The 24,830-nt window shown below is 43.9% G+C and overlaps 1 protein-coding gene across 4 annotated transcripts in view; it reads left to right on the plus strand.

Moving 5' to 3' along the window:
- TMEM154 (transmembrane protein 154) overlaps nt 1–14,531 on the plus strand; it is a 51,628-nt gene extending 37,097 nt beyond the window's left edge. Inside the window, exons 7-8 of one of the 4 annotated variants that reach the window (XR_002155972.3) lie at nt 9,785–9,937; nt 14,289–14,531. Coding sequence is in view for 3 of the 4 variants with exons in the window: in XM_019828852.3 (XP_019684411.2) it covers nt 6,047–6,128 (82 nt within the window). In the remaining variant the exon portion in view is untranslated. Of the gene's footprint in view, nt 1–6,003; nt 8,408–9,784; nt 10,746–14,288 lie in introns of those variants that run through there. The other 3 variants (XM_019828852.3, XM_019828854.3, XM_019828853.3) reach the window with 3 other exon arrangements.
- Nucleotides 14,532–24,830: the final 10,299 nt, after the last annotated feature.

Consider the following 24,830-nt stretch of genomic DNA (forward strand, 5'->3'; position numbering starts at 1 on the left):
GGCCTTTACACTTAGACAATTTCCTGCGAGCACGGTGTTCTGTCTCTGTAAGCTTAGGTGAATAACCACAGAAAAGGAACTGCAAATAACAGCCAAGTGTCCATCTTCTTTCCTTTACGCCAGTTAGCCGCAGTGATGAGTTTATATTGCGTGGGGAACGACTAGGGAAAAAATCGATTTGGTTTCATTCACGTAGATTTATAATTTTGAAAGCTCATGAATAACAAAAACAATAAGACATTTGTATAGCATTTTATATATGCCGGATGCCTAGGTACTATCACCTAGGAAATTAACTAGTTAGAGGGTGAATAACAGCATCCCTGTTCTGGTTTTGTAATAATTCTATTGTTTATCTTATGATTCCTGTCTGAGCTCAGTGACATAAAAATGGATCACTTCAATATTTCTCAGGAAAATCCAGTTTAGTTTAATAAAGAATTTTGTGAATTTCTTCCTGTTTCCTCTCTTCTCTTCACCTTTCTCTCTTTTTTTTTCTTAGAAAAGTATGATTGTTGATATAATTTTACAAAATATATTTACTGAACACTTAATATGAACACCTAATGCCAGACAGACAGGGCCTGGCATTGTCTATATCATGCCAGTTCGACCAGTTAAAAATGAAATAATCTGTACGAGTAAGCCTGGAACTCAGAGATGTTAAGTGATTTGTCCAATTTACACAGCAAGTTTATGAAATGCAATATTTCTTTTAAAACTACATTTTGGGGCGCCTGGGTGGCACAGTCGGTTAAGCATCCGACTTCAGCCAGGTCACGATCTCGCGGTCCGTGAGTTCGAGCCCCGCGTCAGGCTCTGGGCTGATGGCTCAGAGCCTGGAGCCTGTTTCCGATTCTGTGTCTCCCTCTCTCTCTCTGCCCCTCCCCCGTTCATGCTCTGTCTCTCTCTGTCCCAAAAATAAACATTGAAAAAAAATTAAAAATAACTACATTTTAATTCTCTTTTATTAATTAGTTAAAATAAGAGATATTCCACAAACTAAAAGATAAATTAGAGATTTAAAAAAAAAGAAGGAACACACAGCAGCAAGAAAGGCAGCCACCATGAGGCTGATACATGAAAGTATTTGGTAGATGATGCATCCATCGTCCCATATATTCATTGAAAAGATCATTAACTGCAAGAAAACAGTGGTTTTAGAGAACTCTTTTGGCCTCTTTGCTCAAGTAAATCTCTGGCTACCTCCAGTTATTTTCTTTGTGAGTTTCTTTCCTCTTTTCCTTTTTTAGTCTCTCAAAAGTCTTTTAAAACTCAACAAGTATTTAGGAAGTATATTAAGTGCCAACTGGTTTCCCTCAAATCTGAGCTCTGTATTATGAGGGATACAAAGTAACATATGAGGGGTACAAAGTAACCATTTATAATCCTGCAGGATGATAATCTCAAATAACATTGTTAAAATGCAGGTGTGTGTGTGTGTGTGTGCGCGCGTGCATGCTCATGTGGTGAGTGAGAGATGTACTAAATTTAATAAAACACAGCCTGCTTGAATAGTGGCCCAGAGTATGTCTACTGTGGGCATGATCTATGTGTCTTGGATGAATTTAAGGCCTGCCTGTGATGTTAGCCAGATGTGTGACCTCTATAATTCCCCCCAGGGCCAGGCCTCTTTCGAGAAGGAGAAGGGACGTTATACTGATGAAAAGGAAGGGAGCACGATCTAATTGTTATGTGACTTTGTGCTATCCTGAGCTCTGCACTTCCCCAAAACCAGGTTAGGGAGCATCATCATGTGCGAAAGGTTTAATGTACGTTTATTACCATCTTCAGAGCTAAGCAACGTTAGCTGTGGTCATAAAGAGGGATTGTTAGAAGATAAACCGGTCAGGAGAACAAAGGTGGCTTATCTGATCCTACCTGCAACCAAGGGGGCAGTTAGGAAACAAGGTGTTAAGAGCTGTATCTGTCCTCATTTAACTGCTAGCATTCCAATTAAATGCTTTCTTAAAAATAACAAATCGATGCTTTTTCATCAGTTCAATTTGTTTTTATGGTTTGTAGGCCTGTTACTATAAAGGCCTTTAGGAAAGCTGTCCCACATTCTGAAAATATCTGTATAACACTCTGAGAAAAATTCCTCACTAATGCCACTGTCATAGACAAGACACTAAAACTGTAGGAATTAACACCGAGGCAGGCAACAGAGGTTGGAAGCAGGATTACTTTATTTGTTGCAGTCGTGTGGCAGTTTGCCAAGGTATTTTTAACAGAACTCTAGGATTTGCCAGAGTTAACAACGTCTGGGCTCATTTGATCATTTCACAGAGATGATAAATAGCCCCAAAGACAGCAGGGAACACGTCTAACTAAATAGAGGGAAGAACGTGAGCGAGAGAATGGCTCTGGGCTCAGGTAGCGGGCCAGATCCCAGGCTGCTGACTTGCCCACAGGCCTGATGGCCACCGCACCACGGCCAGTAAAAACTCGCACGTGGGATTTGCAACACTAGGAATGACCTGAGGTCCCATAGCTGAGGCAACTTGTATCCACGTTGGGACCGTCTTGTGTGGCAGACCCTGTCACGCTGCTCGCTGTCCACAGAGCTGAGCGCCGAGTGCCACGTGTGAGCTTCTGTGCTCTTCGGTGCTTGAAGCTGAAGCAGGAGGTGCACAGCGTCACACGTGAAGCCTTCAGAATGCTTGTAGAGTGTTCTAAACAAACCGCATTTAAGGGCGTTCTCAGAAATGGAAAGTTTGTTTGGGAAGATGGTTTCTGAAAGCCTTTGGATATTGGAAGCAATGTTCAAGCTTGTAGTTCACTGACGGACATTTGCTAGCTTAGAATCTGCAAAATAAGGAACACGTTCATGGGTTTGCATGTCAGGCCTGCAGCATAGGGCCTTGTATTTGCTCACCTATCCTTTACAACAACCCTAGAAGGTACATGGTATTATTATGCATGTTTTGCGGATGAGAATAGGAAACTTCGGCTAAGAAAGGTCAACTTACCCAAGGTCACATAGCAAGGAAGTGGCTGAGCCCTGGTTCAAGCTCTGGCCACCTGACCCTGTGCTCTTATCTACTGTGCTAAAAGAGCCACTGTTAGCGCACATGAGCATTAGTACTACCATAAAAGAGCAACACGAGGTGTGAAATACCAAGGCATAAACGTAACCGAAAAATGAATAACGTAATATGAAAAGAAATTGTTCAAAAATGTTTTGAGGGACATAAAAGATTTTTAAAAATAGAGATGTACTGTGTCCCTGAATGAAAGACTCAACAATGTAAAAATTTAAATTTACGGGTGCCTGGGTGGCTCAACTGGTTAAGCATCTGACTTTGGCTCAGGTCATGATCTCCCAGTTTGTGGGTTCGAGCCCCGCATTGGGCTCTGTGCTGACAGCTTAGAGCCTGGAGCCTGCTTGGGATTCTGTGTCTCCCTCTCTCTCTGCCCCTCTCCCACTCATGCTCTCTCTCTCTCTCTCTCTCTCTCTCTCTTTCTCTCAAAAATAAACATTAAAAAAATTTTTTTAAATTAAAATTTAGAACTCTGCCTTACACTTTAGATTAAAATAGACTCCAAATAAGTTTAAATGTTAAAAAAAGAAAAAAGTCCAGGGAAAATATAGAGGAATTTTATTATAACTCCGAGTTGGGAACTAGTTTGAAAGCATGACACACAAGTCAGAAACCATATCAGAAAAGCATAGTTTTAACTACATTAAAAACTCTAAATTTCTGTACTTCTAAAAACACAATAAATAGAATGAGAAGGAAAATAAAAACTGGGGTAAGGTTTTTCCAATACACGTATAATAAATAAAAATTATGATTCTTAAAACACAAACCAATAAAAAGATAACAGTCCCATTTTAAATATGAGTAAAAATTATCAATAAGCAATTTTGCAAAAGAAGGAATGGAAATTACCAAGAGAGCTTTAAAAAATGTTTGTTTTTCTCAGAAATTATAAAAAAGTAAATATACTATTTTCACCTATTGGATCAATAAAAAATGACAATAATAATATCCAGTATGGGGAAGGATGTGGGGAAAAAGATATTTCCCTAAAGAAAGTGGGGGGAGAAGGTAAATTGTACAAAATATCTAGGGAAGGGGGTAATTTGAAAATGGGCTCTTTAAGCTTTAAAAGAGCACACATTTTAACCTGGTAATTCCCCTGCTAGCCATTTACCCGAAGGTAACAAATGGAAGTGTGCAAAGATGTAGCATTTTTCAGGCTAAATAAAGACTATTGGAAAGGCTCTACATGTTTAACAATAAGGGTGTGTAGTTTAAAAATGCTTTTTCATCTCATGAGGCAATGAGATCCTCTATAGCCACTAAAAAGATATTGTGTATTTATTAGCAAGGGCTGAGGTCTCCAGGTGAATGAGAGTGAGCAAAGCAGTCGATAGCACAATATACGTAATAGGATCCTACTTTTGTACAAAAAGAATGTATGTCATTATCAAGGGAAGAAAGTTTGGAAGAATGAACACCAAAATATTGACTGTAGTAAGATTGTTGGTATTTTTGCTTTGCTTATTTGTATTTAGTTTTCCAACAGAGGCTACGGATTGGTTTTATAAAAATTTAAAAAAATCACATCTGTTGTAACAGCTGGACGCAGATCAGCGTTGTGGACAAAAGAGGGCTCGTGCCCACTACGAGTGAGGTTTTGTGTTAGACTGTGCTTAGGGGAGCTGAAGTTTCCAGATAAGGCCACAGAAGGAAAACCCGCAATTCAGAGACTTATGTTCTATAGAGATGAACTTCTGGATCTTAGAAATACTATTCTGCTACCACCCAGTTTCCAAGAAATGGAACCTCCTTGCCCAGTTTAAGAGTGGTACAGGGTAACTTAAATGAAGGGGTTGTTAAATCTGCTCTTCAGCTAAAAACTTTCTTAATTTTCCATCAGCTTCCCATTGTAAGTAAATTTTGCTACAGAAGTTGTCCTTTTGTTCACAATTGCCCTCCTCCTCCTTTCGTACTGGTTGTCCGCCCTTATCACAGCATCTTCCCCCGGTCTTCACAACACAAATACAAACACATAACCATACACACTACGTTTTCCCTCCCCTTTCGTGGATAGATCTATTTATCTGGCTACCTATCCGTCTACCAAACTGCTTCAAAGTCTTTTTGGAAACACATGCTGTTTCCCTGAGCAGGAGAGCCCTGAAGTAGGAGTAAGAAGAATACAGTCTGTTGCAGACTACCCATGTCTGTGAGCTAAGGAGATACGGTGTTCTGTTGATTATTATCATTCGGGCACTTCCTTGGACACAAAGTAGGGATGTTCTGGAATTTGAGTGATGGGGCAGAAAACTGAAAAAAGAAGCAGGAGGAGAGGGAGAGTGGCCTGCTCTCCAGGAGACGTGGGTGGAGGTATGGTCTCACTGGGGGAAAGTTGCAGAGCCAGCTATGTGGCCAAGATAGCCAAGTTAGAGACAAAAGCACAAATTAGCCAGCCAGCACAGTCATGTCCGAATACCATGTCCGTAATTTATGTCTATTCACACCCCCAAGATGCCTAATGGTTGAATTCTCAATGACACGGAGAAAGCACCTCCGGATCCTTTGTGGATACGAACAAAATGGGCTTTTGAAAACACGCCAGGACCACCAACTCCTGAAAAAAACAATGCATGGAAATTTTTTTAAAAAAGGAAAAAAAAAAAAAGGCCATTTGGCATCTATTCATAGAGAATGGGATTCGTTTTAATTAAAGGTGGGGGGAGGGACCCCCAACTCCATCTGGTTCTCTCCACATCAGCACAAGGAAGGGATATTGGAGCAAGAGCTAGGGATTATTTCTTGGCTTTCATGGATTTCCTCCTCAGGGATCAAGTATAAAATCCAAACCAACCTTTGTTTCAGAAACTGTAAGCTGGACACTGTTGGCTTCCTGACTGTTTATGTTCTCTTGAGTCACCTCCACAGTGGAGTGACCAGCTCTTGGTAGCTTCTTGGAAATACACTATTGTTCTCTCTCTCTCTCTCTCTCTCTTTTTTTTTTTTTTTTTTACAGTGACAATGAATCCTGAAACTGAATGGTGCTAATGTTTTCCAAGGAGCAGCCCTGGAGGGAGCCTGCTGAGCCTGCCAACGGAGGATGAAGAGGATGCAAATTTAATTAATTTCAAATCAACATAGACACAAGAACCTTTTGCTGTGCCTCCCAACGCCCACTCTCCCTTAACGATGGCATCACCTGTACTTGGAAGAATGCACGATTGAGAAGCGCCGGGCAGAGGCTTGGCTGCCATCCACCGTGGCTTCTGAGGGTGGAGTAGCCACGGGACGCGTTCACCTCTCCTCAGCGCCTGTTCCCTCCTCTCCACCAACCTCTAGCTGCCTGTACTCACTGCGGCCACACTCTCCAGGTCCTTGTTCCCTTTCTGCTTCATTCCTTGGCGTTTAAATCAGGAAGCTGTTTTACACACGGCCTCCTTCTGGGTCACCTTGTTACCTAATTAGCTTTGGATAATTTCCTCTGGTTAGTCAAGGCCTCTGATAGGTCCTCTGCCTTCAGCAGGAACTTTCCTCAAGGCCAGTTACGTCATGGAAAAGACAGCGAACAAAGCGCGTGCTTCACTCTATGCATCACCCCCGGGGGTTGGGAAGCGCGTCTACCTGCCAAGAAGACAGAGTGAGAGTCCACCGTCCTGAGGAGATGTTGTCTGGTGACCTGCAGACTCTGAGTTGGCCAGACAGGCCCCTTGGGCGCTTCTCGGAGGAACAGGAATCTGCAGCGAAGGAGCGAGATGATCTCCCTCTCGGCTAAGATCACCAGCGTGGCCACATTTCTCCAAAGCTCATTCTTGCTCTCACCACACCTCCTTGCCTTTGTGTGAAGAGAACATGGGCACGGGGGGTCCTCTGCCAGCGCTTTATATTTTTGAGATCTTTAAGGTCGTTTGCAACAAACAGAATAGGAACAGGCAGATACCTGTGCCCGCGGCAGGCATCACCCACTGTACCTTCCTGTGAGGCTGGCACAAGCCTCGTGTCTCCCCGGACACAGCTTTCCAGGAGGCCGCTATCAGTCCAGCAGAGGTGACATTCTACACGGGGTCTGTTGACATTCTTGTACAAGAAGCAACGGCGCCAGATGCAGAAGGGCCTGCTTATCATTCCCATTCACGGAAAATCAATCCTCACTGAATCCTTGATTGTCTAATTGTGACCTTTAAAGCAATCTAGCAAACTGGGAGTCCTCGGGTCTTCCGCAATACCTGATATGGTATTCCAGGAAAGAAATAAAGAGTGAACACTTTATTTATTTTACTTTCCACATGTAAACTGAGGGGAGATGAGGTTCACCACACATGTGCTGCTGAATTTGGGGTCTTGGGTTCGAAAGGCTGCCTTAATACATAACAAAACTACCCCTCTCCCCCTTCTCGGAATCCCTCCGACTGGTACCTTCTGAACTATGCCCATCATTTTAAAGGCAGAGCTCCAAGCCAGGGAAATCTTTCCATACAACGAAAGAGAACTATCTGGTTGTGTTTAACCACTGCTATTGTGTTATCCTGGGACTTCATGGAACTGTGGCAAAAGACAGTCTTTGTGGTATATAATGTCAACAGATTCATCTGTCATATCCTCGTTAGCACATCCTAATAAGGCATTTTTGTTTTCACGTCTGTTTTGCATATTCATATTCAATTTGTGGTCGACAGTGACTCTCAGATATTTATGCCAAAATTGCCATTTTCTGAATTATTATTTCTGCCTATTTTGTTACTTTGTTTCTTCTCCACGTTTTGACTCTTTGAAGAGTCTTAGATTGCTTCTTTCTCTCTCTAGGTATCTAAGATTTTTGCTGAATACTTACGCCTATAAACTTTATCCAAGTCTATCAACCAATGCACTTAGAAGTTCAGAGAATGATAAGGGGTCTTGAAATCTCATTTTGATTAAGCAATATTTTATGAATATTTTAATACAGTTAAAATATTCTCATTCAGCATTTAAAATAACTTTAAATTTCAGAAGAAGCAAGCTTCAGTAACATGTCATTGAATTCATGTCTGCAAAATGTCCTAACCTCTATAATTGCACAGTCTACAAGGATTTTTTTTTAGAAGGTAGTTTATTCTAGCAAGGTCTATGAACCAAAGCAGTGAAGGGTCAATCCTAGCATCCTGTATCTTTTTATTACTGTTCAATCAATAGATATATATTTATGGTAATTTCAATAACTGCTTTTAAACCCAAACTTAATTTTTATGTTTCAGACTATTGTTGGTAAAAATCACATTAATTTGCCCTAACTGGGTAGCCAATCAGAACAAAATCTGACTTTAGAATATTTTAAAGATATATAACTTTCACTGCATATTTTTGTACACTTTAAGCAAACTAGGTTAACAATATCGCCTAGTTAAACTCCTCAGGGAACTTGTTTTAATAAACATACAAGATTATCGATGTGTTACTCTTCTTTTTTAAGCTTATTTATTTATTTTGAGAGAGAGAAAGAGAGAGAGCGTGTGCATGCGAATGGGGGAGGAGCAGAGAGACGGAGACAGAGGATCCGCAGGCCGATTCTGGGTGGGAAACCTGATGCGGGGTTTCATCTCAGGAACCATGAGCTAAGGAATCATGACCTAAGCTGAGATCAAGAGTCAGGCACTTAATAGACACTTAACTGACTGAGCCACTCAGGTGCCTCTATCAATCTGTTACACTCTCTCTCTCTCTCTCTTTTTTTTTTTTTATAGTTTATTTTATTTTGAGAGAGAAAGAGTGTGAGTGAATGGTAGAGAGAAGAGAGAGACAATCTCAAGCAGGCTCCACACAGCACAGAGCCCGATGCAGGGCTCGAACCCACAAACCCGTGAGATCATGACTTGAGCCGAAGAGTCGGACACTCAACCAACTGAGCCACCCAGGCGCCCCTCCGTCTGTTACTCTTAACTCAGTGATATGACTCCTCTTTCTGGGAAGCTCACTGTTATCTAAAAACAGGCATGCAGCATGGATCAAAAGTCATATCCAGGGAGTGACAAATGCCTCTCGCAATGTAAAATGTTTTAAAAAATGCTTTGGTCTATTTTTAAATTTTGACTGTTTAAACTATCAATTTGCACCATCTCTGGAAGAAGGCCCCTATGATAAGTAAACATAAAATATAGGCTTTAGTTTCAGTTTCTGTCAGAATTAATACAAATTCTGAAGGTAGTACGGTGCTAAGACACAGTTTCATACTGGGAAGACACTGCTGAAATTCTCATTGTGGGGAAAACATTGAGTTTTATGCTGGATTAAATTTACACATGCTACTTTTTCACCGTCAGAAGATACTCAGGATGAATCCTGGGGTTCCACTCAGTATACACAGCAGGCAGGCCAGAGTAGCTCTACCCATAGGTTACATTTCTTCAGTCTTACAATAATAAGAAAAGTCACTGTATAATAGTGTGGAATGGAATTAGTCAAATTTTTTATTAATAATTGCATAATCCAAACAATGAATTGCCTAAATTACTTTGCTCGTTTGAGCAGCTCTTTGACATTGCCTTGGTATTGTCCTGTTTGGCACCAAAATTTTATTTTCCTCTTAGTCCTTTTGGGAGTAGCTATTTGTAGATACTCGGTGGGGTTTCTTGGTTTGTTTTGTTTTTTTGTCCCAATACTAAATAGCATGTCATATTTGTGAGATAGCAATCCATACAATTATATAAAATAAAACCTTTAAAAATCAATTCAGTAGATGCTCTATGCTGTTTTTGAAATGGTATCTTAAGAAGTTAAATTTCTAAGCCAAAGTACATCCAATAACATTGAGACTTTCATTTCAGCGCTGTACAAGTTTAGAAATACAACACTGAACCATTGAAAACAACCAAAGGTGAATAGATGTTTTCCAGTTGGACTTCAGGTGTAGAGGGCTCGGGAAGTCATATTCCTCACATCCCATCACATTATCATCACTGGCTTTTGGTACTTTATACGTGAGTAATTGGGCCTTTTACATGAAAGATATTCTTCACATTTTCACTTCTTTGGTCTGCATGGAAAGAACAAAAGGAATGATACATAGAAACTACAAATTGTAAGCAACACTTTCTCCGGTATAAAGATCAGTGGAGAGTAATCACTATATTACTCTGACTTTGGTGAAACCCTGACGTTATAATTAACATCAAGAACATGGGAAAACTCTGCATGTTTAATAAATGCTAGCCTTCAGGAAGAGCAGAGGTTATAGTTTTCCAATGAGTGAAAAAATAATCTGGTAGATCATTAATAATTTCACTTGTATGCATCTTGTTTTTAAAGTTAAGTGAAAATAATGTAAAAAATGCTGTATTAGACTCTCATTTTTCAAGTAATATAAAGTCTTTCCGCAGAAGGTCAGTAAGATCATCAGATGTTTATTTATCACTTGGCTTCAATGTATAATTTCTATCTTATAAGTCTCATGTCAGAAATGGTCCCATCACTATTGATTAGAACTGATTTGCAAAACTACTAAAGTTTTAAGACTGATTACAGGTTTTAGGTTCTTTTCTCCTGCCTTGTATGCTGAGAATAATATATGTAATAATATTTTTCCTTTATAGCTTATGGCTTTAGAAATGTCAGATATCCATTACATATGTATAAATTATGCTCAGCTGTATGATTTTTATAAAAAATAAATAAGTACATACACGCTGGTAAGCTAAAGTGCTCATTCAGCAGTGTTAGATGGAAAAGCATTTTTGAATTTAACTGAAAAATAAAGCACTATAAGAGAGGAGTAAAGAGTATCTTTGACATTAGGTTCTATGTGATTAATGTATATAAACACTTAAGATAAATGCTTATTTGAAAGTAAGGTGTTTGTTTACTAAAATGTTGTTGACTAAGAGTAAAGGAGTGAATTATACATCTGTTTAAAGGAAAATTCTTTTAATTTTACCTGTGACTATGAAAAAGAAGGATTGTTACCTTTTATAATTATCTCTTTTGATCCGTATACCTTTTTTTTTTAATTTTTTTAATGTTTTTTTTTATTTTTGAGAGAGAGAAAGAGAGAGACAGAGTGTTAGCAGGGGAGGGGCAGAGAGAGAGAGAGGGAGACGCAGAATCTGAAGCAGGTTCTAGGCTCTGAGCTGTCAGCACAGAGCCTGACGTGGGGCTTGAACTCAGGAACTGTGAGACCATGACCCGAGCCAAAGTCGGAGGCTTAACCGAGTCGCCCAGGTGCTCCGATCCACACACCTCTTTAAATAAATGATGCAATACCAATTTTAAAGTTCTTCTAGAATTCAACCTGCTTTATACAAAATTGTCTACCCTAAAAATTAACTGGGTTTTCTGCATACCTAAAAGACGTTGTAACACATTCTTGTCTTTTTTCTTTACAAAATATTTTTAAATTGAGAAACGAAATTTCAATTGTCTATGGAATGTAATTTTTAAAAATATTTCTAGTAAAAATAGAAAAATCATAGGGGCGCTTGAGTGTCTCAGTTGGTTAAGCATCCAGCTCTTGGTTTCAGTTTAGGTTATGATGTCACTGTTCATAAGTTCGAGCCCCAGGTCAGGCTCTAAACTGACAGTGCAGGGCCTGCTTGGTATTCTCGCTCTCTCTCTCTCTCTCTCCCTCTGCCCTCTCCCTTTCTCTCTCTCTAAAATAAAATAATAATTAAGAAATTAAGAAAAATCTTAGAGCTAAAGCCTTCTCTTTTTCCTAATTACTCGCTTTTGTTCATGTCTTTAATTCTAATTTCATTTTCTACACCTTGACATTATAATAGTTGGAACACGGCTGACAGACAAGTTCATAACACATAGATAATATGAAGACATCCGTGAAAAAGGATGCATTCCTGCACACAAACCAGTCAGTACATTGACAAACAACGAGCAGAAAGATTCCCCTTCAAGGCCCCAACTAACATAAAACCTGGTCAATTACGGCATCGATACACCCCTAGAGTCTGCTGCAGGGTATACGTCCTGCCTATGTTAACCAGAGTGACTACGTGACTGATGTGATGGGGCAGATCGGCCTCGAGATGGCTTGGACCCAAAGAGCAGACAGTCCCACGGCCTCAGGGAAGGGATATGAAGAGAGAACAATAATACTAACTGGAACTCATTGTGTGTATCAGTTGGGAATTAAGTTCAGCTTCTAATACTAGACACACAAAATGAAATTATTTCAAGCAAGATCTTTTTTGGTCACGCATGAAAGAATACAGAGGTAAGCTGGTATGGTAACTCCATGGGCATCTGGGCCCTGGATTCCTTCTAACCCTCCCCCCCTCCATTAGTGCAAAGCTCCCATCCTCAGGGGTGCCGTTCGGTACACATGCCCCAGCGTGGTGTCCACAATAAGGACAGAAAGGGAACCAGCACAGGGCAAGCCCCTCTAAAGAGCTTTCCTGCCAGCCCATTGAAACAACTCGGCCTACATCTCATCAGCCAACCTATCTGCAAGGCAGCAGGAAACTGTAGGGTTGGTACAGGTAGGGTCTCAGGGTTGGTACATCATCATTCCCAACAGTGAGGGTCTGCTTCTCAAAGCAGTTGAAGAATATTGGGTATCTGATGAGGTAGCAACACTGGCCATAAGGTGCTAAGTACTTACCATATATCGTCTTGTTTTAATCCTCGCCATATACTTAAAAAAAAGTTTACTGATTTTGAGAGGGAGAGAGAGAGCGCCCATGTGCACGTGCACACACACACACACGTGCACGTGAGTTGAGGAGGGGCAGAGAGAGAGGACGAGAGAATCCCAAGCAGGCTCCACACTGCCAGCACAGAGCCCAATGTGGGGTTCCATCTCACGAACTGTGAGATCATGATCTGGCCGAAATCAACAGTTGGATGCTTAACCTACTGAGCCACCCAGGCGCCCCTCACAATATACTTTTACGATAAGATTAGGGAACTTATGAATTTGTCTCATGTCTTCCTAACTCCAAAGCACATGATCTAAACGGCTACACTAAACTGCCTTCCCAGTAATAAGCAATAGGAGGGTGTTTAAGAAGGTGTCAGTCATTGTCAAGGAGGCCTGAAGGTGGGCAGATTCAGACCAGAAGTAACAGAAGCTTCAGGAGGGCAGTGAAGGAAGGACCCCAGGACCAGTAGAAATGGTATATCATGCTGAGAAAAAAAGTCAGGGTTTGGAATAGGGGTGATAAGGTAAAAAAACTTAGTTTCTGGACCGAGGTTCCAGTAAGGATTTGGTCACTGAATAAAGAAATAACGAATGAAACTTAGTGGCTTAAAACCAGCAACAATCATTTATTTTGCTCGTGAGTCTGCAATTTGGGTGGGGTTCATGGGCAACAGCCTATCTCTGCCCAGCATCATCTGGGCAACTGAATTGGGGCTGGGGGATCTGCTTTCAAACGGCTCACTCACATGACTGGCAAGTTGGTACCCAGCTGTTTGATTCGGAACCCAGCCAGGCGTGTGGGCCAGGGGCCTTGGTTCCTACTACATGGGCTTCTCCATGGCTGCCACACAGCGTGGTAGCTGGATTTCAAGAGCCATATCCCAAGAGAACAAAGTGGAAGTACGTGGCATTTTTAGAAGCTAGACTTAGAAGTCGCATATCATCACTTCTGCCATACTCTGTCACTTGAAGCAGTCGCAAAGTTCAAGGGGGGAGAGAACATAAACTCCCCCATTCAATGGGAGAAGTGTCAAGAGCGAGTGGGATAGGAGATATGTTACAGGCATTTTGGAAAACACGATCTGCCAAAATTTGCATGGCCTCATGTAATACAGAAGAAATATAACAGTCAATCTCACACCAAGTGTCCCTAGGAATATTTGATTTCCCTTGAGTCCAGTGCCTGATGGCCATCTTTGGCTTGGACGTACATCCCTGGTCCAATAATTCTGGGCAGGTTTCATCAACTACATGAGGCATGACACATAACATAGAAGAGCCTAGAAGAGTGGGTGGATCAGACACAGAGAAACTTACGAGTGTTTTCAGTACGTACAGTTTTAACGGGACCAGATTAGATTGTGAGCACCTTGAGGATGGGGATTAAAAAATGTTGGGCATCTCTGTATCCTGAACAGTGCGTGGCACTAGTAAATGCTCAATAATCATGGAAAAACCAATCAGCCACTGAGCTAAGAGTCCCTGCACTACCCTTACTCGTACCAAATCAGTATTTATCACCAGTGAAAACAGGACCCAAATAGAGGTTTGCTTATTGCCCGTTACCATTTTCTACCCAAGTTTCCAGTCTCTACCCAAGTTCACCTTCCGACTGATAGATTCTGTTATCATTTTTTATCTTTATTTGAAATTGTCCTATTATATGTGCTTTTTATTTCCAGCTATCTTGAATCCAATCTGGAAGGTGGCAGAGAACAATCATAATTGAACCAACAGGCAAGTGGAGGTGGAGGAGAAAAGGTGGACCCCATTTGGAGGGGAAGGAACACAAGGAGGGGCCAGCAGGTCACTGAAACCCTCTCAAGATGCTCTTTTGGCTCAGCGCTGGGCTCTTCTTCTTTGCTCTCTAGAATGTCCATGGGGAAAAGAAACACAAGTTGTATTAATAAAAAGGTTAAATGATCTATTCTAGGTAATGACACAAGAAAGATGTGGATTGTTTCTTCCCTGGATAGGGAGACAGATGAACAAAATAAGAGGTGCTGTAAATCCTCCTTGAAACGTTTCCCAGCCAGCACTCAGTGTAGACAAAGCCAACCAAGTCACCTAATGGGACAAGAGAGTAAACTATGGGACCCATTTGTTTCTCAGCTCCATGAATCTGTAAAGAAACTCCTCCATCTTGTTACATGTGGTGACTAATGCCTTTTTACCTCATGTGAATGTGCCTTCCTGTTTGTAACCCAGAAGGACCTTTCTGTTCCGTTCCAGATGGACGTCCATCCTTCCTCTTTGCTTATACTCCCCAACCCTCTGCCTTCAGGGACCTGGGAGGGAGAGATATATCTGGGGAGGCAGCCAAATGAATTAATGTTAAGATTTGTGTTCTGAGTGGGGCTGGAGCACAAACAAGGGGAACAAAGTGGGCTGAAGGAGGGGGTAGGGAAAATGGGAGGAAAAGTTCTTGGGGAGTTCTCTGGCTCAACAGGTGAAACCAAGACTAGTTTGTGAAAAACAAAGGGGCAGGATAGGAGTCAAAATCTGGGACACAAATCTGAAGCAGGAGTCAGAAGCAGACTAGAAAGGGTTGGGAGTGAGGTGAGGTGGGGTCTGGGTGATTTTGACAATGGAGCTGAGCTATCCAGAGTCTTCCTTCAGTGGCCACTGGATGCACAGGGAATGGTGGCCCGCCTGGCTTAATGGTAGAAGGGCAGAAAGGACACTAGACAATAATACCTTGTCTACGGTAGAGTCGGCTCACCTCCCTGTTAAGTTGAGAAACCCGGTTCCAGAGAAACAGCGTGAATAAGAAGGCTAGGCTAGGATTCATGCTCCCACAGTATTGGGACACATCCCCTAACCCCTATGAGAGCTGTGAGAGTGGTGACAGCCTCCTGGATTGTCTGAGAAGGGCTATGCCACCTTCATCTCTGGTCAGATCCAGAGCAGGCCACACGAGGCGCGGCAGGGCAAGGCCCGACGCTTTCTTCTGCATCGATTGTTAAAATTTATCCTAAATGAATGCACCTCCCTAATTTTTTCTCCTTACGTGTAACGTAGGTGTGTTTGTTTAAACAAGACTCTTGATTCCGTGAGGAATTTTCCAACTCAAAATACCTCAGACCAAAAGAAACGTACAGGCTCCGGTAACCAAATTGGGCAAAGCAGGAAGTCGCTGCTCTCAGAGAGAACCTGACGCAGGTTCAGTCAGCTACAGCGAGGAACAGCCACACCAGGGACTCAAACGCGATGAAAGGTTCTTCAGTATTCTTGTCTTCCGTGCATGGTCTGAAACAACCTTCTCCACGGGGCTACAGCTATTGTAGCTAGTGGCTGCAGGGAGCTCATCTTTCCGTCTTTACCACCAGAGCAGAAGGGAATCTCTTTCTCTCCCCCAGTTAGGAAACGTCCCCCGGAAGGAATTAGATTAGACTGGCTGGGTTTTATGCCTAACCCTGTGAAAATGGTATTGGGACTGACTGGGGTTGACATGTCCTTGTACTACCACAGTATTCATGTGTGTGTGTGTGTGTGTGTGTGTGTGTGTGTGTGTGGTACACATTGATTGGTTGGTTGGTTGGTTGGTTGTGGGGAAGAGAGTTTATGAGGAAGCAGTTTCTAAGGGGATCGGAATGCCATGACCACACGCAGGGCATTTGGGACCAGCCAAGGACACAGATATCCCCCTACACGTATTCTTCTCTCCCGTTCCACTTACCTATCCACGTTCAGAGCCACAACTCCAGAGTGGGCCAGGTTCTCAGGAAGGTGGATCTACTGATGCTTAACGTTTCCTTCTTTGCACATTTTTGGTATTTTCTAAATGTTCTACATTTAGATACATAAATTTGTATCACCTTTGTAATTTATGTTACAAGGATGAGAGTGGGTAAGTTCTCGTTAGTGGAGGCAGAAATGTTAAGAACTCATAGAAAAATCCAATATTCTTCCAGCAAAGGAATGTCTTTAGAAACTCAGTTGCAAAGCTGCATGAATATATTTAGGTGTATATGACCAGGACCACTTTTTGTAGAAAAGAAGAAAGGGTTCTGCGGGAGGGTTGGTAAGAAGCCCTCAAAGCCTTGCCAGGGTGGAATGTATAGTTTTTCTTCTGCGTGCCTTCCTGTATCCTGGGCTGAACGTGGACACACTTTGCCATTTCTCTTCAGGGACTATGGGAGAATCAGGGCAGTTTTTGAAACTCTGCCTTTACCTTATGGATCACGTCACCATTTTAGGACAGGAGCAGAAGGTATTAAAGCAGTTGTCAAGGTCTTGAGACGCCGAATGAGAACAAGTCAGAATTAGAAAGGTTTTCTCTCTCCCTAACGCATAGTGTCTAATCACTTGGGTTCTTTTCATTTTTATTTTTTTACTGTAAGGATCTTTAAATATTAAAGAATATTTTGAATAAAGAGCAAAAATATCCTCCATTTAAAATTCTCTCCCTTGTTTACTTCTGTAGTTGCCACAGTTTCTCCAGTTAATACATACACTTTTTATAGAGTTAAAAAAAAGTAGTGAGAATAAAGTCCAGTTAAAATCCCCCCCCCCCCCCCAGAGAAAATCATTCTTAATTCCCCCAGCCTAGCATGAAAATTTCTATTCTTAGGAGTGATGTGGAGTCTCCAGCAACTTTTTTTTTTTTCAACGTTTATTTATTTTTGGGACAGAGAGAGACAGAGCATGAACGGGGGAGGGGCAGAGAGAGAGGAAGACACAGAATCAGAAACAGGCTCCAGGCTCTGAGCCATCAGCCCAGAGCCTGACGCGGGGCTCGAACTCACGGACCGTGAGATCGTGACCTGGCTGAAGTCGGACGCTTAACCGACTGCGCCACCCAGGCGCCCCTCCCTTGTTTACTTCTGTAGTTGCCACAGTTTCTCCAGTTAATACATACACTTTGTATAGAGTTAAAAAAAAAAGTAGTGAGAATAAAGTCCAGTTAAAATCCCCCCCCCCGAAAATCATTCTTAATTCCCCCAGCCTAGCATGAAAATTTCCATTCTTAGGAGTGATGTGGAGTCTCCAGCAACTCTTTCTAAGAAAGGGAATGAGAGCAGAAGGCTGAGAGGGAACCCTGGTGGGGGTCACGCAAGGCCACTGCCTCAAGCCCAAGAGGGCATGCTTTCCTGAGGAGAGCAGGACTCCTTAGCAGCTGCTGTGGGTGGGTTTAGAGGGGTCCATGGGAGAGGGACCCAGCCAGAAATCCTGGAGTAAACACTAGAAGGCTTCCCTGAAGATGCCACTGGGATCCATTCGTTCAGCCAAAATTTCTTGAGAGCCTCCTATGCGCCCGGTAATAAAGATGTAGAGGAGAGGTGAGATAGCGTGGGGAAGCCCAGAGCCTCTGGAGCCAGACTGGCTGGGTTTAAATGCCGGCTCCATGCTTCTGGACAGGTTACCGAACCTCTCTGCGCCCTACTTGCCTCGTAAGACTTTTTTGAAAAAACGCATGAGAGGATCCACGTGAACACTCTGAACAGAGAGTGCCCGGTGCGTGGTACGGATGGTGGAGTGCTGGCTCTTACTATTGTCGTCTCTGCCCTTAAGGAGATCACAGCCCAGAGGCCGAAACGGCATAAACTGAAAGTCTGTGGAACAAGATGAAGGGCCTGCCAGGCTCATTTTGTTAAGATGCAGAGCTGTTGGGAGGCTCTCCTGGGGAACAGCTTGTGGGAAATCACGCTGCCCAGGAGTCTGGCCCCAGGCACCATTTTGTAGGTCATTGGATCACAGAAGGCACTGTCACCTAGTGAGCGTCATTCCAACTGGGAATGACAGCATGATGGCGAAGGCTTTTAGTGAGTACTCACTCTGCGACAGATACTTTTAGACATGCGCCGTGTGAATGAACCCACTTAATGCCCCCAAGTAAGTACACTATTACCCCCATTTTTCAGAGATGAGGTAACTTGCTCATGGCGCACAGGTAGTATGTGGTAGAACTGGGATTTGAACCCAGCTGGTCTGTTTTTATTTTATTTTATTTTTAATTTTTTTTAACGTTTATTTATTTTTTGGGGACAGAGAGAGACAGAGCATGAACAGGGGAGGGGCAGAGAGAGAGGGAGACACAGAATCGGAAGCAGGCTCCAGGCTCTGAGCCGTCAGCCCAGAGCCCGACGCGGGGCTCGAACTCACGGACCACGAGATCCTGACCTGAGCTGAAGTCGGAGGCCTAACCGACTGAGCCACCCAGGCACCCCCAGCTGGTCTGTTTTTTTTTTTTTTTTCAACGTTTATTTATTTTTGGGACAGAGAGAGAGACAGAGCATGAACGGGTGAGGGGCAGAGAGAGAGGGAGACACAGAATCGGAAGCAGGCTCCAGGCTCTGAGCCGTCAGCCCAGAGCCCGACGCGGGGCTCGAACTCATGGACCACGAGATCATGACCTGAGCTGAAGTCGGAGGCCTAACCGACTGAGCCACCCAGGCGCCCCCAGCTGGTCTGTTTTTAAAAGCGGTCTGCAGAGCCTGGAGCCTGTTTCGGATTCTGTGTCTCCCTCTCTCTGACCCTCCCCTGTTCATGCTCTGTCTCTCCCTGTCTCAAAAATAAATAAAATGTTAAAAAAAAAAAATTAAAAAAAAAAAAAGCGGTCTGCATGTTCCCAGGCTCACCGTGCAGACGCGCCATTTTCATTGACTACAAAGGGATTGTGTGAGGGGTGACCCTGAATGACATGTTGCCCACATATTTGAGTATCATTCATTCGTTCCTTCAGTTGACATTTGCTGAGCCCCTTGCTCTAAGTGGGGCACGGTGGGACCTCCTGGGTACAGAAAAGAAGCAGCCAGTATCCTCCCATCAACCTGTTTTGGGAGATAAGGCTTGTGCCCAGATGCAGAGTGACAAGTTCCCGGGGAGGAGCAGATACAGGGCTCAGAGACACAGAGGAGGAAGGATGACTGGGTTGGGGACAGCAGGCAAAATCCTGAGGGAGAAAGTTGAGCTGGAGCAAAGTCTTAAAGGGCAGAGGGTTGTGACAAATGGCCATTGGAGAAAATGGCATTTCAGTTCCTAGAGAAGAGCTCGAGGAAAGGCACAGAGTCGGGGAGCGCATGACAACACAGTGTGGCTGCAGCACGCAGGGCGTGTGAGGGAGAGCGAGCGGCACAGGAGGAAGCAGGCACCTGGAAGCTGGCGCCTTGAACTCTGCCTTGGGAAGTTGGATTGCATTTAGCAGGAATGAGAGCAAAACGCTCAGCACTGGGATTTGGAAGAATGAGCCTCACACGCGGAGGGTGAGTTTCAGGGAGAGAAACAACGGGAAATGAGTGGAGCAGCAGAGAAAATCCAGGAAAGAGGGGAAAAGAAACGGGAAGGACACAGGGGAGGCCAGGTCACTGCCCACCCTCCCTCAGCCACTTAAAAGCCTTCCAATGCCTCCCCTTTGTTTTTCAAATGAAGCTCAAAGTCCTTAATACTTGTCTGAAAGCCACCTTGGCCTCCTGGATCCCTCATGGCTCCTAGTGCTTCAACCAACAGCCTCCTTTCAACCCCTGGAGAGTACCCTGCCCCTTCCTTCCTCAGACTTTCTCACGCGCTCTTTCCTCTGTCACCTCATGCCCCTCCCTGCTCAAATCAGGCCCACCCATCCTTCAGTCTTCAGCCAAGCCAGAGCCTTCCCTGGCCCCCCATTGTGTGTTCTCAGTACCTTTTCTTCGTAGCCCGTGCTGCCATTGCAGTTTCACAGTTGTTTGCGTGATGGTACAACTAATCCCTGTCTTGGCTATAAGCTTCACGAGAACAGATAATCCCCTGCCCTCGAGAGCAAGCATCGTGAGAACCGATAAACGTCTGTTTGCCTTATTCTTGTACCCCCAGCGCCAATCGTCTCTTGCGCTAGTGTGCCCTTAGAACGTTAAATCAACGAAGGGAGGAGACACGGGATTCAGCAACTGACTGAGTAAGAGAAATGAAAATGAACACCGGGCCTTGAGCCCTAGTGGCAGGAAGCGTGGTGTGGCCATTTGCTGCAGCAGGGAACACAAGAGAAACCGGTTTTTTTTTTAAGGTTACGGTTTTCAGATTAGGAATCTAGCGTTGTGCAAATTGATTTGGAGGTGCCAGCAGGTCATTAGTTTGTCCAGCAGGCCGCAGCGACTTTAACACTACAATTTACGGGAAATATTACAGCTAGAGAAAGGAAGGGTGACGAGTTTGAGGGTATATTAGTGAGAATTAGTTGCCTGCATGTAGCAGAATATCCAAGAGTATTTATCGTTGTCTCACCTAGAAGAAATTTGGAGGTAGGACACCCAGGGCTGGTATGGTGGCTCCATGGTCATCTGAGACCATGGTCTCTATCTTTCTGTGCCACTCTTCTTAGCATGTGGGTTCTATCCTCAAAGCTGCCTTTGGCCCCAGATGACTGCTGGAGCTCTGGTCATCAAGCCCCTCCTTCTGGTAGGAAGGAAAAAGACGGAAGGCGAGAGGCGCTCCCCTGAAAGCCCGATCCACTTACATCTCATTGGCCAAAAACACTAGAAATGCGGTGCATCCAGCTTTAAGCAAAGCTGGAAAATGTAGTCCTTTAGATGGGTGCATTGCTACCTTGAAGAAAGTCAAGGGTTCTATTAAGGATAATGTCTCTCGGATGGGCAACGGCTGATTCCACCACAAGAAGCGACAGCCTAGATGAGATACTCGAGGTCATGAGAGAAATGGGCAGTTTCACAAATGCTCCCCCACCTGAGAGGAATGAGCGTCCAGTCACAGGTACACGGAATTTTAGAGGTGCAAGGAATTTCAGTGATCACTTAACACAGTCCCTGCATTTTGCTGATGAAGAGACGTGACCCGTAGAAACAAAGAGGTTTGGCCGATGTCACACCGCAAGTGGGGGGCGGAGCTGAGGCGAGAACCAGATTCCCTGGATGCAGTGGTGGAACAGAATGTGGGGAGGGTTTGGAGCAGCTCCAGAGGAACACACATGCCTGCAGAAAGGCTCGCTTCGTGCAACACCGCGGTGATTCAAAGGCGAGGCTGGCATGGAACAGTCTTGGGTTTGAATCCTAGCTGTGTGACCTTGGGCACGTTACCCAGCTTCTCTGAGCCTCACCTCCTCATCTATGTAATGGGGTGATGGCCCAGAGCAGGCACTTTATTACCGCTAGTCGTCATTTTCGTTATTATTAGAAAGAAATGTATTTAGAATAACAATCAGTGAACAAACAAAACAGGAATGAATGAAAGTACAACAGACAGCTAGCCACCTAAGATGCTTTTACTCTTTGTTTGCTGAGAGATTTAAAGCTGGATAGGTGGTATCTTACACGCCCTAGCATTAAATTCTATCACGCGAGCTTTCCGCACGTGCCCTACTGAGAATCTGTGCTTCCTTGGGCTCCTTGTGGCCTGCCTGCCGACCACGCCATTCTCCTCTGTGACCCCTGTGCCCCTGATAAACACACCAATTCTGTAACAGGGTAACCAGACACGGACTTCCTCCACGTCTTGATTTCAGTTTCCCTTTCCCACCCTCACGCACCCCTCTCACTCTTTCGCCTTCTCCCCACCTTCCTCTCCCATTCATCAGGTAGCATATTTTGAGTGTTTACGTAAGACTGAGCTTAGTGTTGTGGGACACTCCAAAGAAGACAATAGTCATAGACTCTGGCCTTGAATTATTTTCAATATGGTGACAAATGCGTGAGCCGTAATGACATTTTCTTAGGCACTGTGACTTGGAGGTAAGGTACATATACCTGTTCTATAGCTATATTCTTCCCCCTTTGCTGTCATTTCCCCAACTCTGTCATCACCTACTCTTTGCAACTTTACATAGTTTTGTGTCATTAATTCTTGTGGAATTTTAAAGGCTGGGAAATAGTTATATTTATGGCTTCTTCTTTCCTATCTTTTAAAAAAAAAAAAACTTCATCAATTCCATATCAATGCTCAAGGTAAAATAGCATTAAATTACCAAATGAAACATGCAAAATCTGTAAACACTACGTGAGATCCTCATTAAAATTAATTTATTTTCTTTGGGCAAATACCAGGTTCCAGTTTTATTTGGAAATGTGGAATTTATGTCTGTGGTAAAATATAGTAATAAGTCCCATATTGCTGTGGCCAGAACTATATGCCAGCTGGAGAGGAAATAGAACTCAGTATTTGCCTGTTTGGGAAGGTTTCACATCCAGAGAGCCTGAAGACCTCTCTGTAGTCAGAATGCTCTTGAATTTCCCCTCCTACAGGGTTCTGCTTCTGCCACTAGCTAGCTGAGTGACTTTGGGAAAGATGCTTCACTTCCCTGGGCCTCAGTTTCCCCATCTGCAAAGCTAGATTAAATCATCTCCAAGTCAACAGCTGTCACACCAAGTATGCACAAAAAGCATCTCTCTGGGCAGCTTCTTAAAAATTCGAAGTCTCGGGGCACCTGGGTGGCGCAGTCGGTTAAGCGTCCGACTTCGGCCAGGTCACGATCTCGCGGTCCGTGAGTTCGAGCCCCACGTCGGGCTCTGGGCTGATGGCTCAGAGCCTGGAGCCTGTTTCCGATTCTGTGTCTCCCTCTCTCCCTGCCCCTTGCCCGTTCAGGCTCTGTCTCTCTCTGTCCCAAAAATAAATAAACGTTGAAAAAAAAAAAAATTCGAAGTCTCGAGTCACCAGGACAAAGGGGGTTTGGCCCAAGAACCAGTTGTCCTAATGAGCATGTCAGATCATTCCGAAGCAGAAGGAGATGGAGAAGGAGGAAGAGAAAGAAAAAGAATAAGCAAGAACCCTATTCCCCCTAAGAGCAGAAGTTTGAAGGACAGGCACCGTGGTTCCCAGGGCTGACTGTTGGCACTGACCTCTCTCTGCCCTGAGTTGCTGAGCACTTGCATCTCGACACACACTGGGGAAGCTTGATCGGAGGCTGCCTTTTCCATTAGCTTACTGTTCCCTATGAATGAATGTCTTATCTGTTTCAAAGTATAAGACCTCTGGCAGTGAGGTCTGCTTTGACTTCCTGGGCATTTTTAGCAGCCTCTGCACAGTGCCACATGAGACCCGCAAGACTCGCTCAGATACCGATACAAGTGAGGCATGAGTAACTCTGAGTCCTGTAAGAGGAGGTCTTCTCAGTTTTCCACCCGTGGGAAACCTCACGTGTGGCTCCGTCAGCACCCACGTACAATACTTTCACAGGCCAGCTCCCTTCATTATAGATCTAAGAGGGAGAGGCTTAATTTCCCCTGATGAGCTCTTCCTTTTGCTAGTTTAGGGTGATGGGTACAACTGGGCACCCTTTGGCGTTTAAATTAGGGACTGCTTAGTACAGGAAGTTGAAATACCTACAACAGTGGCTAAAACTCCCTTTGTGCTGGGCGACATTCTAAGTACTTTACTCGTACTATCTCATGTAAACCTCTCGACACATCTACGAGAGAGGTATTATGATTGCATTCAGTTTCCAGAAATGGAAGCCCAAAGAGGTTAAGTAACTTGCTGAGGGTCACCATCTCGTAAGCAGGAGACCCAGGATCCCAGACCAGGGCAGTCTGACTCTGCAGCGGAAGTTCCAGACCACTTGGCTCTACTGCCTCTCTTATGTTTTGGGGAGTCTCAGCTCTCCCTCAGCTGTGACCCCAAAGGTCTCCTTAGCCATTCCTTTCCCACGTTTCCCGTTTGGAAGGGCTGTGTGGAGAGAGGGCCAAGCAAAGAGGGATACTGCTCTTGGGGATAATGGAGGACTTCCTTCCCAGTAAACATTCAGAAATCTGGGGAAAGCAGATAGCTTCGTAGGCAGAGAAAATACTGGAGCTGCTCGGCAGTGATGATCAGACCCTTTGGGGCCCTGCTGTAAACATACCTGCAATTGCAAGAGAGAAGCTGGAGTAGCTTATAAGCCCCTCTCTGCCACGCTCCAATGACTTCCAAGGCAAAGGTCTAGTGCATTTTCCTTTGAGGGCTGTACTCCGCCCCCGCCCCCCCCCCCCCCATAAGTATGCTCCTCTTGTTCTTCAGGTGATTAGATAAAAAGATAAAATGCCTTGCACATCTACAGTTTCCTCCTGCAGGAAGTGAGCGGATGGGAGAGATTCACCGTAATGATGAGTCACCACCTGGATTTGAAACAAACACACCTACAAAGAGAGCAGGGTGTAGACTCAGTAAATAATCAGCCGACTGGCACTTCTGAAACCAATTGCTGCCACGGATTTGCTTCCTGATTTTTTTCCTCTTCATTTTTTACTGCTTTGGAGCCGTCCTGAGCAGCAGCCTGTTCCTTCTCTCCATTAAGATTCAGAGCGATCCCTCCCCCTCTACCTTCA

The sequence above is a fragment of the Felis catus genome, chromosome B1 (genome assembly GCF_018350175.1).
Source record: "Felis catus isolate Fca126 chromosome B1, F.catus_Fca126_mat1.0, whole genome shotgun sequence".
NCBI lineage: Eukaryota > Metazoa > Chordata > Mammalia > Carnivora > Felidae > Felis > Felis catus.